Source organism: Numida meleagris, chromosome 13 (genome assembly GCF_002078875.1).
Source record: "Numida meleagris isolate 19003 breed g44 Domestic line chromosome 13, NumMel1.0, whole genome shotgun sequence".
NCBI lineage: Eukaryota > Metazoa > Chordata > Aves > Galliformes > Numididae > Numida > Numida meleagris.
In genome coordinates, this window is record NC_034421.1 from 2,780,910 (window position 1) to 2,793,078 (window position 12,169).

Sequence of the window (12,169 nt, forward strand, 5' to 3'; positions counted from 1 at the left end):
CTGGAGTGGAACTGCAGCTCTGGAGCTATGGGGGACGGGACCGGGTTGGAAACTGGGAGACACGGGTGGAATTGGAGGGTTCGGGGAATACGGGGACATGGTGGAGAGTAAAGCGTAATTGTGAGACATGAGAGTGAACTGGGGGACGTAAGGGAGTGGGGAGCATGGGGGAGAATTGCAGGATGTGAGGACAGAAGGACACAGACGCTAAGCTCTCCACGTGCTTTTATTGCAGACAGGGTTGTGGGCGCCCATCCCTCGCCCCGCACTGATGACATAGCATGGAGTCCCCACCCCGTCCCATATCCCCTGTCCCCATCTGCAGCAGCAGGTGACAGCAGGTGACAGTCCCTGGCACCTTGTTGCCATCCTGGCCTTGAGAACTGGAGCAGGAGCATGGACAGGAGATCATGGCAAGGGGGGGGCAGCTGCATGGCCCCCCCAGCTCACAGCCACTGCAGGGAGAAGCCCTGGCTGAGATCGAGACCGAGGCCGCTGACGGTGAGGACCTGCAGGACATGAGGGGACAGCGTGGCTGAGCTCCTCCAGCTCTTACACTGTGACCTCAACCCTCCACACGGCGCAGAAGCACCATCCTTCCCCTCCTGCCCCTCACCAGGGAGGGCTGGGAGAGGAGGGATGGGCACCCCCAGGACAGGGCACCCCAAGACGAGGCCATACCTGGTTGTCCAGGTAGGAGAAGGGCTTCTCCTGCCCATCCAGGAGGACTTTGCTGGGCGGCTCCTGCACCCCGTAGAAGCTCACCGCATCGATGGTGACATAGGTGGCCTCAGTGCTGGCATGGAGGACGTTGGAGGTGAAGATGTTCTGCAGGAGGAGGTTGCATGAGCATGAGGTGGCCCGGACACCACCCTCCCTTCCCCACCACATCCCACCTCTGTGGCATTGAACACCAGGTAGGAGTAGTTGCCCTGCTCAAAGGTGTCCAGGCTCTCGCCGTCATCCCAGAAGAGGTCCCCCCAGGCAGTGGCACGTGGGGACAGGGCCACAATGAGGCGCAGAGGGTTCCCTCGGGTGGCCTTGCTGGTGGTCCCGGGTTTCTGGATTTCAAAGGAAGCTGTGGGGGTGTGCGCCCGGCCTGGGGTGGGGAGGGCTACGACATGTTGAGGACTGAGGAGGGATGCATCGTGGAGCAGGGGACTCCTCTGAGACTGTCCCCAGTCCGGGGAGGTGGCAGAGGAGAACTCACCTGGGTGGGCAGGATGGAACCCTCCCGCAGATGCAGGTTGAGGTGGTCCAGGGGGGCTGACAGCTTCAACATCTCCCCACTGCTGTTCACAGAAGAGCCCTGGGCAGGGGAGAAGCACAAAGAGGGGTCAGGGACACAGTGATGGGCTCAGGCATGGGGCCAGGGAAGAGCTCCTCAGGTAGCAAACCCCACAGCTGGTGATGCTCCAACCCTTCTGCATCCCTTGAGAGCCTCATCTAAATCATCCAACACCTGAATGTGAGTGCCATGGTGCTCCTCACCGTGTAGAAGTCGTACCACACGCCTTGGGGGAAATAGCCCAGCACCGAGTCTGCTCCAGGCTCCAGCACTGGTGTCACCAGCAGGCTCTGACCCCACAGGAACTGCCTGTCCAGCCCGTATGTGGCCATATCCCAGGGGAACCTGCAGTGGGACGGAGACAATGCTGCCATCAGCTGCTACTCCACCACCCAAACACAGCCAGCATCCCACCAGCTCCTGTTGGGATGCTCTTACTCAAAGAACAAAGGTCGGGCGACGGTTTCCCCTTGCAGGTGGGCACGGTGGAAAAGTGTGTAGAGGAAGGGCAGGAGGGAGTAGCGGGTGAGCAGTATGTCCTTCATGGCCGTCCTCGCCGAGGGGCTGAAAGCTGTGGGGTCCTGGGCCTGGAGGATACGCAGGGAGTCAGCAACTGCCCCATCTGCATCCCCAAGGGGCAAATGCCCCTGGATCCCCCTGCATTCTACATTCTACCTCCCACATCTTGTACTCCAAACCCAGCATCCTGCATCCAACATTCCAAATCCCACATCCCGCATCCCACATCCCACATCCCGCCCAGGACCTTCTCGTTCTGGGTGTTGTGGTTGCGGGAGAAGGGGTAGAAGGCCCCGAGCTGCATCCAGCGGGTGCACAGCTCCTCCGAGGTGCTGCCGGAGAAGCCGCAGATGTCAGCCCCCACCAGCGGGATCCCAAACAGGCTGAAGCTCAGCATCCCTGCAGACAGGTGGGCAGAGAAGCTCAGCAGAGCATGGGGAGTTCTGAGGTCTCCACCACCTCCTGAATGCAGGATGCAAGGAAATCCCGGCAGGGCTGGGGTGCTGTTGGGGGACTGGGTGCTTTCTGGGGAAGGACGGGGCTGCGTGACCGTGCCACCCACCTGGGATGGAGTAATACATGTCCTTCCACTGGCTCCGGTTGTCGCCCAGCCAGTGTCCTGAGTACCGGCCCTGGCTGGGGAAGGTAGAGCGGGAGATGACGAGGGGACGCTTTCCTCGGATCTGGATCAAGGCTCTGGAAGGCAACGGGGAGACCCAGGAGCAGGAGGTGAGAGCAGCCCTGAGGAGTCTCCTTACCCCTTCAACATCTATGGACAGCTCTGGGAGGATGAGCAGCATGGTCTCCGGGCTTGGAACAGGACCAGCCTCATCCTTTCTCCTCTCCTCATTCCTCTGTGTGAGGCTGTGAGCAGCCACAGCATCTCCCTTTGGCTCAGGCACTCAAACCCCACTTCTTTTCCTACACTGACATGCCTGAGCAGCATGGTTTCAACCGTCCTATCCCCAGGGTGCTCAGGTACCTCGCCGTCGCTTCGGCTTCCTTCAGCCCGTAGAGGTTGTGCAGGTTGTAGTGCACCGAGGCGTTCTGCTTCGCTGAGGCACACACCGTCTTGGCGGACAGGGAATCGCCCAGCACGGCTGCCGGGGGGGACAGCCACCATTGGCATTTGGTGGGGAGGGTGAGGGGCACAGAGCCCCCCCATGCTGCAAACTGAGCTCCCACAGCAAGTCCCACCCTGCGTCCCGGTACAGCCACAAGCGTGCAATGCTTGGGTGTGGAGATCGGCACATGAAAGCAGGGATGGGCACGTTCAGAACACGGAACAGGGATGTGATATTTCAGAAGGATGGTTTTCCTCCACAGCACTCGGTTTTCAGCACGGTGAGAGCACGCGGTACCTACCAGCACAGCCTGCATTTCACCACCCTCCTTACCCGGCGTGTACGGGGGGCTGTCGAGCTCTCCAGGCGGGCAGCCCTCTTCGGACCCATCCATGAAGTTGGATGGCTCGTTCATGTCCTTGGAAAACCACAGAGCAGTGTGAAGGGAGAGCTATAGGATTGTAGGGATTAGCAGCACGTAAGGGCAGCACAGGGGGGGTGTGCTGAAATCTACGGGCTCCCTCCCACACCACCAGCACCGTTGAGTCCCTTTGCCCAGCACACGTGGGTGGTCACGTTTGTGGGGTGGTGCTCTGCCAAAACTCAGTGAAGCCAGAAAAACGGCACATGGGGAACGGCTGCTGCTCCAGGAGCAGGGAGATGGCACCAGCCAACAGGGAGCACTTACGATCCAGAGGCCGTCGAAGGGCACACGGGAGTGGAAGCGCTGCAGGTTCTCCAGCCACCACTGGTGTGTGTCCATGTTGGAGAAGTCGGGGAAGGCAGTGTAGCCGGGCCAGACCTGCGGGGAAGCAGCAGAGCAGTGGTTCAGTGGGGCAGAACGCTAAGGGGAAGGGGATACCCGGAGGCTGTGAGCGTGCTGAAGGACCCAGGGCAGAAACAGGCACTAAAACCAATGGTAAAATCCAGGCTGACTGCTTTGAGGGCCGGATGCTGTGTGTGCAGCATCCCCCCATGCCACTGCAGTACCCAAGCACCTCAGGGTGAGCTGGAGAGCAGCATCTGCCTGCATGTGCCAGTGATGGGGAAGAGCTGTGATTTCTCTGTGCTGAACCTCACTCCAGGAATTAGTGTTGGAATTACAGACTTGGGCCATTTTCCCCCTTTTTTTCGACTGTTATAGTAGGAGAGGGAGAGCCAGGAGGAGCGAATGGGTAATAAACTGGCTGTGGGTCTGGAGCAGATTGGAGGCGTTTGAGCATCACAGGCAACCTCTTCCCACCTCAAAAACAGGAAGGGAGAGGATCAGATGACCGGCCTCAGGCAGCACCACCAACCCCGCCGCACTCATATGACTTGTCTGGGTGCCTCTGCTGGGGCAGGAGCTGGCTCTGGAGGCGGGTGGAGATGCCACGAGGTGAAATGTGGGAAGCTGAGAGCAGGACCGGGCCCTGGCAATCAGCCGCCTGCCTTCTCCTCCAGCAGAAGGGAAAAAAATCCCAGCCCTGCTCCTGCAAAGCCCCCAGGATTTCGCCCAGCTCCTCACCTGCCCGATCAGCGGCTGCCCCTGGGTGGTGTTTAGGAACAAACCGCGTCTCAAGCCTTCGTCGAAAGGCCAGTAGGAGCCATGCGGGCTGGTGCTGCTGATGCCGGGGTCCTGGAGGCGGAGCAGAGGGTCAGTGTCTCCCGGCCCCTTCCCCCTGCAATGCCAGCGTGATTCAGAGAGCACGGCCAAGGCAGGGTCAGCCAGAGCCCGCACACGGCGACTGTTTCAACCAAGAGGAACAGAAACTTGCTTCAACACTTCCAGGCCCATTTTCTAAGATGTCACTTCTGCAAGTCCTGAGGACCCGTTACAGGGTTTTGGGGAGGGGGGGATAAATTTAAGAAATTATGCGCTTATGCAAGAAGCATCAGGTCACAGCTTGGGCTACAAAGGGGACTTCAGTCAGGCCAGGGGAACCCAACGTCCCCTCCCTGAGTCCGTTTGCACCCCAGGAGCCCCAGTCCTTGCTGCCCACAATGAGCAGAACCACATCCCATTTACTGGCAGTGGGACATCACCGGGGGGTCACGAGAGCCCAGCACTGCTGGGGAAGTGGGGATTCCCATGTTGAGCACCCACGAGTTGAACCCAGACCCAGCCATGGTCCCACTGCCCATGGGGACAAGGAGCCCACCTCCCTGTGCAGCAGATGGGAGCACAGCGCAATAACCTGGCCCATATCTCAGCACTCCCTGCCCTTACAGGGGATTTCCAACGGCAGATTGCAGATGCTGACAAAAATCCCCAGTCCTGGAGCTGGCTACCACCACGCAGGTACCACAGGGGGGCATGAGCTGCCCCCAGTCCCTTCCTTGCAGCCACTGAGCCCAGCTCTGGAGCAACGACAGCCCCAAGCACGAGTGAGACGAGTACCAAGATCATCACGTAGTGCTGCCCGTGCTTATGGAGATCTTCCACCAGCGAGGGGAGGGAGGCAAATTTCTGGGGATCGAAGGTGAAGTCCCGGTACCCGTCCATGTAATCGATGTCGTTCCATTGCGCATCCTGCAGGGAATGAGCTCAGAGCAGGCAGCAGCACCCAGCCCCCACCCCTCCCTCCTTCCATGGGGTACCTGTGGGATCTGGAAGTTCCTCATGGCCCTCGTGGTCTGCCAGGTCTCGTTGCTGGAGCCGTAGCCCCAGCGGCAGAGGTGGAAGCCGAGCGCCCAGAGCGGCGGCATGGCCGGGAAACCTGCAGCGTGTCCGACAGCAACGACAGCATGGCAAAGGGTGGGAGAGGAAGGGAAACGGGGAGATGGGGAATGGGGTGACCACGTGGTGTTCCTGGAGGGATGGGGATGGGGTGGGGTGACGCAGGTACGGAGACAAGGGGAAGAGCACTTAATGGTGTGCGTGCTTACCTATCACCTCCTGGTACTGCTGGATGACCATGCTGGGGTCAGGCCCCAGGAAGATGTAGAAGTCCAGCACCCCTCCGATGGTCCGCCAGGTCAGGCCTGGGGCAGGCTGCAGGGCCACCTCTTTGCAGAGGGTGAAGAAAAGCACAGTGAGACCTGGGGAGCATCCCTGGGACCCTGAGCCCAGCATGGAGCCGGGCAACACCATCACAATGATCAGGAAAGGAGAAATCCCAGCAGGTGTCTGGGGTTCACACCATCACAGACTGGGGAGATCACTGGTTTATGCAGGGAGAAAACTCTCTATGAACACACTCTTAAAGTTGAAAGCTGTGCCTTCTGCTGGCCCCCACCTAAAAACCAAGTACATGCCTTCCTTCATATCCCTCCTCAAACTTCCTTTCTGATGCAAATAATGAATTGAGGGCTCCAGCGCACAGAACCCGGGTTTTTCACATGGCTGAGCTCTCAGACCTCAGCTGGGTGATGCATTTCCCTGTGCTCTGCCCCACGCTCACCCTGGGAAGCAGAACTGCATTGAAGCCAAGCACAGCTGCAGCCCCGCTGCGAGCAGCACGATCCCAGATGGCTACTGGGGGGGACGGGTGGCTACCAGTGCCATCCCTGGCAAAGCAGGATCCTGTGGGGCTACCAGCAGGAGGATGCTGCAGGGTGCAGGCGGCACAGCTGGGGACAGCTGGGGACAGCGTGGATGGCATCCCCTGGGATGGATCCATCTGGGCAGGAATCGCATACCCTGACAGCCTCAGGGCAAAGCTGCTTTGGGCAGATGGGAAATGGGCACAGAGCTGCATGTGAGGGACTCGCTTTTCCGATGGCAATTCGGCAGCTGGGCGTGTGGTTAAACTGCTCGGCAGTTGCTAAAGAGCCTCGCTTTAGCCAGGAAACAGATGGCTCAGCTCAATAACGGAGCCATCAGACCACATCTTTTCCCTTTTATGGCTTCCTCTTGCCCCAGGATCCCGAACTGATGCCACACACCTACCCATGGCGTTGCTGTTGAGGAGGAAAACCCCGTGGGCATCGCCGCCCTCCTCCATCAGCAGGTAGAAGGGGTGAGCACCGTACAGGTTGAAGGATTCCTGCAAGCAGGGGTTGCCCGGTAAGAGAGCAGCTCCTGGGCAGAGCAGCTCAGCCCAGAGCCATGGGCTAACCGATGTTCCCAAGTCACATCAGCTGCCACTACCCAGTCGAGCATCTGTCACCCCATGGAGGGCATGGCGGGGCAGTGAGGACAGTTTTGGAGCCTGCAGCCACGGGAGCTGCTTCTCCTTTGCACGGTGCTGAGCTGTGCCCAGGGCAGCTGCACCGCAACCTGCTGCGTGGACCAGAAAGCGCTCAGGGCCACCAGGGCGCTTGTTTTGCAATTGCACCAAAATCCTCCCCGTGACCACTCCCTGTCCCGGGGGTACCGTGGGGGCCACGTCACGGGCCCAGAGGGTGAGGGTGTTCCAGTCGAGGCTGTGCAGCAGGGTGCTGCGGTGCTCCCCCAGCCCATACAGGAACCTGGAGGGCAGCGCGGTGGAGATCTGCAGGAACTGGTCAGCGAAGATCAAAGGGGCCACGGTGGTGTTGAGCCTGCAGGGTGACACAGAAGGAGAGAGGTCACCAGGGGATGGTAATCCTCTCACAGTGATGTGCCCTTTCCTCTAGAAGCATCTCCATGGCAGCAGGGCAGTGCATCCCATCCCACTTCCACGCCCCGATGCCTTCAACCTGGCAGGGCAGACAGGGGTCTGGGCGGTGGCACAGCCTGACCCCAGCCAGCCTGACCCGGCACAGCCGTTCATTTGACACCGGCAGTTTCCACCCTGGTTATAATTAACCACCGAGGCGATGCGGCTGGGGACTTCTCTGCCTGCCCTTGCTGATAAGCAGCTCCCGAGGAAAGGACAGACCACAGGGCCCAAAATGGGAGGGAGGAGGACAGGACACGAGCCGGGGGGGTGCTGGGACACCCTGCCCCGGGCTGAGCAGCTGCAGCTCCCCATGGCTCAGCACAAGCAAAGCCATGGAGGGGACTGGAGCAGCACAGTGATGCCACTGGTGGTTCTTTCCCCAAAAGCCCGGACCCAGCCCTTGCTGGGGGGTTCCCACACCATGAACAGCTCTCTGGAGAAACCCAAAAGCGAGGCCAAGCAGGCAAAGCTGCGGCCCTTTGGTGGTCCTTTCCCCAAGCCACCAGGTCCCTCCTCGGTGACACACTGGGGACCCCATCCCACGGCTGTGCCTTACTCGAGACAGAGTTTGGGGCTGCTCTGTGAGGGTTTGGGGACAGGTGTTGACCCCACCCATGGGGTCCTGCATGGCCACGTTTCCAGCCTGCATGGCCAGAAAGCCACGTGCTGCTCTGTCCCCACGTGAGCACCACAGTTTGCAGCAAGGATGAAAGCAATGATAACTAATGGATTGAGATGCGTGGGTGTGTTTTTCTTTAAGGAAAGCCCTCAGGGGGGCACGCTGAATCCCACTGAGGGAAGGACGCATGGAGGAGGTGGGTTCTTACAGCACGGTCCCCGTCCCTCGGCGCCGCAGCAGCACCCCAAAGGGGTCCCGGGAGAACTCCAGGCTGTAGATGGGGTTTTCTGCTCTCTTCATCACTCGGGGAACTTCCAGGGGCACCTCATAGCGGGGCTTGGCTGCATCGGTTATCTGCAAGGAGGGGAAAGACTATGAATACCAGCAAAGCAGGAGGACAAAGGGCTGGAGATGCTCACTGAGGACACGCGTGTTCATGCCAGGAGCAAAGCAGCTGCCAGCCCCTGCCTGAGCGGGAGATGGTCACCTACAGACGTGGGGCAGAGTGCAGAGCTCTGGAAGAGAGCTGGAGGCACGCTCACCTTGATGCGCAGCCGTGTGTTCGTCTGGAACTCCACGTCCATCCTCAGCACCTGGATGTCCCGGGGGTAATAGGCCTTCTCCCTGCGCACCAGCAGCCCCACCATGCCCAGCGCCGTCTGGTTGAGGCTCTGCACCATGTAGCTGGGGAAGCTGGGTGGGTAGAAACACCAGGGCACCCCTCGCTTGCCCCCCACTGCAGGGGGGGTCTCGATGAAGCAGCACCCCCGGCTCTCGCAAAGCTCCTGGGTCACCACCACGCTCCTCTCGGGGTAGCAGTCGTAGCGGTGACTCTCAGGGACCAGGTAGCACTGGGAGGGCGGTGCAGGGCCGTGCCAGCCCCCGGACACTTGTCGCAGCACCCAGACGGTGATGGTGCTCAGCAGCACGGCGGTGATCAGCAGCCCGCTGCCCACCCACCATGGGGCCAGTTTGCTGTGGCCAGCAGGTGCTGGGGTGGCCGCATTCTCCTCCTCCTCCTCCTCCTGGCTCACTACCAGCTGTGACACAGCCGTCCTCAGCTTCTGGTACGACCTCATTGTCCTGGGGCTGGAGCGAGGGGAGAAAGATGAAGCGTGCATGGTTATAGGAAGCAGCCAGGGGAAGTTCATGCAAGGCTTCCCTGTGCCTGATGGAGAGCATTCTGCGTTGGTTGAGATGTGCTCTGCAAACTTATGGCACTGAGGATGGCTTTGCCTGGAGCTGCCCATGCCTGGCCCCACCACAGCATAGAGGCAGCCACGAGGCTCTGCTGCAGCCCCAAGCACCACCAGACCGAATTCCATGTGCTCTGGGGTGGAGGCAGCGCTCCCTGAAGGAGTTTTGCCCAGGTCTGAATTTACGGTTTGCAGCGTTTCCAGAAGACGATGGCAAGAAAAAGCGAGCCCCCCCACCCATTGAGGCAGAGTCACGGTGCTGGGAGCCATGAAGTATGAAGCATCCTCTGCCCTGAGCATCCTCTGCTCGTGCCCAAAGCCCTGAGTCAGACCTTCAGCCTGGGGAGGGCTGGCCAAGGGACTGACCTCATATTCCCTGCTATGTTTGCCTCCCACTGATAACATATGATTTTAGAAACTTCTCAGGCAAACGTCTCCCAGACGGCAAGTGAAGGAGAGCCCCCGCTCCTGCTGACTGCAGGGAGCAATCCCAGCGCTATAAACAAGGACACAACTTTCTCCTCCCCATCTCCAGCCAAAGCACCCAGACCTCACTTCCCTGCACCCTGCAATCTGCACAAGCTCAGCACAACGCCGCTCTCTGGAGAGCAGATTTGATCCCCATCGGCTCTCCCCTGGCCCAGCACCAAAATGGCTCACCCCGCTCAGCCCCGCTCTGCACCCTACAGCACCCGGCCCGCACCACGGGGCCGGTGGTGGGGACGGGACGCGGTGAGTACCCCTGCACCTGGCATGCAAACCCCGGCCACCTCGGCAAACCGACCCCAGCCACCTTGGCATTCCACCTGCCCAGGCACCCACGCTCACGCCAGGCCACCGCGATGCAGCAGCGGCGTTTTGGGCAGAGGGCACGGAGCCAGCCCCGCCGAAAAGTGCAAGGAGGACGGATGCAGGGCCCCCAGCCCAGCACGGGGGCACCACCCAGGCCACGCCAGGCGCTTACATACACGTGTCTCCTCTTGATACTGTGGCTGCGGGCGGGTGGCAGTGCGGGCAGCACAGGCACCGGGCTCCCAGCGCCGCAGCTCTGCCTGCTCCGCCGTAAAACTCCGAGCAATTGCCCAGCACCTACCGCTCCTCTCTAATAGCAGCGCCTGCTAACGCGCCTCTCAGCTGACTTCGCAGCTGCTCGCTCGTCTGGTTTGCTTTGCTGTGCGTTTTTAATGCGTCTGTATACACAGATAGATCCACGCTCAGCGCTGTTCCAAAGCCCCATGGCGGAGAATATGGGAGATGAGTGATTTTTTCCATTTTCCTATGGATACGTTGAGTCTCTAGACCCTGCACATTCACAATTCCACCCTCCCCTTCCCGGGATCAGAGCGCTTCAGCCCAAGCAGAGGGCAGAAGGGATGCCTGTGCCGAATACTCCGTGGTGCACCTGACCTGTGCTGAGCACATAGCAGGAGGGCTGCCCCACAGCTCCACACACCCCCAAAGCAAGGCCCCTTTTATCCCCTTGTTTTTCACCAAGTGCACTTTCTGCCATGTGCTCGCGCTCTCCTGGCTAAGGAGCATGTGTGCGTGCACGCTCCCTGCCAGGTTTGTGCTCTCGGGGGATCAGAGCGGCTCGATGTTTGCCGTTGAAGGCCACTGCAGTCTAAAGGTCAGCAGCAAAGGACAACAGACCTTTGGAGCAGAGCTGCTTTCTCCAGGGAACGAAAATAAAAAGCCAGATCTGTTGTGAATGGCCAGTTCACCCAGAAGCCGAATTTCAGCAACCCCCCCCTCCCAAGCCGTACACAACACATTCAACCCCATCCTTGCAAAGCCAGGGGAGAACGTCCCACTTTGGGTCACTGCAGAGGGTGAGATCCCACGCAAGGCACAGCCACCCCTCGGAGCCACCACCTGAGGGAGGAGCCCTGGATGCGACCAGGACCTCTGCGGCCATACCATCACCTGCAGAGCACAGCAGGGTGGGCAGCCGTACTGGGGGGGACACTGGTGGCCAAGGACTCCTGTCCCTTGTGGACTCTGTGAGCTGGAAAGGGTGATGAGGATGCAACACACATCCACAAACAGAGCCCAGCAGGGAGCACCGGGGTGGCTCGGATCTGCCCTTGAACCCTAAGCCCAGCACGGCCCAGCCCAGCACCCACGGCTGGATTTTAACCAGTCTGCAAACGAGGGAGAGGTGAAGCCAGCAGTACTGCAGCTCCATGCCATCACGTGGAAGCTCTAAACCGACTTCCCTAACTTGGTCCCAGCACGGGGGGTACCCAACAGCCCAGTTTGCCCCGCTCACTCCTGCTGGGCCATACGTGGGGTTCCCCACGTCCCACAGGCGTTGTGCAAAGGGAGCGGCGAAAGGCGAAACCTTACGCAAAGTCTGCCTGCGGCCCTCAGCTGTGGCTATTTGAGGAGGTTTGGCCCCGAGGCTGGAAAGCACAAACTGCAAAGAGTTGGCTGGCTTCGCAATGCGGCTGTAAATAGCCCTGCACATAAACGCAATGGGAGTCCAGTTTCGATGCAGGTTGTTGGGTTTGCTCAACCACCGGTGTTGACCTTGCATTGCAACAGGGGAGGGTCAGGCTGGATATTAGGAAAAGTTTTCTCCTCAGAAGGAGTGGGGATGCCCTGGTACTGCTGCCTGGGGGGTGGTGGGGCCACTGTCCCTGGAGGTGTTCCAGAGCCGTGGAGATGTGGCGCTGAGGGACGCGCTTTGGTGGGCACGGTGGGGATGGTCGGTGTCGGGCTCGGTGATCTTATAGGTCTTTCCCAACCTTAAGGACTCTGCGATTCTCTGATCTTCGGGGCTTTTTCCATCCGAAATACCATTGGGACGGCGCTGCGGGCACAGCAACACCTCAGAGCGGGCCGGTGTGGACGCGGTGTGGCTCGGGTTCGGTGCCCACCGAGGCCCGGCCAGGAGCCGCCCCGGAGGAACCACGGCC

General features: G+C 60.1%; 1 protein-coding gene across 4 annotated transcripts in view; it reads right to left on the reverse strand.

Annotated features, from left to right (window-relative positions):
• Positions 209 to 12,169, reverse strand: part of LOC110406141 (lysosomal alpha-glucosidase-like) — a 15,138-nt gene continuing 3,177 nt past the window's right edge. Inside the window, exons 1-20 of one of the 4 annotated variants that reach the window (XM_021412237.1) lie at positions 10,220 to 12,128; positions 8,598 to 9,144; positions 8,264 to 8,409; positions 7,170 to 7,335; positions 6,743 to 6,839; positions 5,740 to 5,859; positions 5,452 to 5,570; positions 5,252 to 5,383; positions 4,379 to 4,489; positions 3,560 to 3,673; positions 3,205 to 3,289; positions 2,790 to 2,907; positions 2,370 to 2,503; positions 2,055 to 2,206; positions 1,727 to 1,875; positions 1,492 to 1,633; positions 1,211 to 1,309; positions 897 to 1,061; positions 682 to 828; positions 209 to 509 (exon numbers count right to left, since the gene is read on the reverse strand). In XM_021412237.1, coding sequence (XP_021267912.1) covers positions 447 to 509; positions 682 to 828; positions 897 to 1,061; positions 1,211 to 1,309; positions 1,492 to 1,633; positions 1,727 to 1,875; positions 2,055 to 2,206; positions 2,370 to 2,503; positions 2,790 to 2,907; positions 3,205 to 3,289; positions 3,560 to 3,673; positions 4,379 to 4,489; positions 5,252 to 5,383; positions 5,452 to 5,570; positions 5,740 to 5,859; positions 6,743 to 6,839; positions 7,170 to 7,335; positions 8,264 to 8,409; positions 8,598 to 9,134 — 2,796 coding nt within the window. In that variant the 5' untranslated portion in view covers positions 9,135 to 9,144; positions 10,220 to 12,128 and the 3' untranslated portion in view covers positions 209 to 446. Of the gene's footprint in view, positions 510 to 681; positions 829 to 896; positions 1,079 to 1,210; positions 1,310 to 1,491; positions 1,634 to 1,726; positions 1,876 to 2,054; positions 2,207 to 2,369; positions 2,504 to 2,789; positions 2,908 to 3,204; positions 3,290 to 3,559; positions 3,674 to 4,378; positions 4,490 to 5,251; positions 5,384 to 5,451; positions 5,571 to 5,739; positions 5,860 to 6,742; positions 6,840 to 7,169; positions 7,336 to 8,263; positions 8,410 to 8,597; positions 9,145 to 10,215; positions 12,129 to 12,169 lie in introns of those variants that run through there. The other 3 variants (XM_021412238.1, XR_002443292.1, XM_021412236.1) reach the window with 3 other exon arrangements.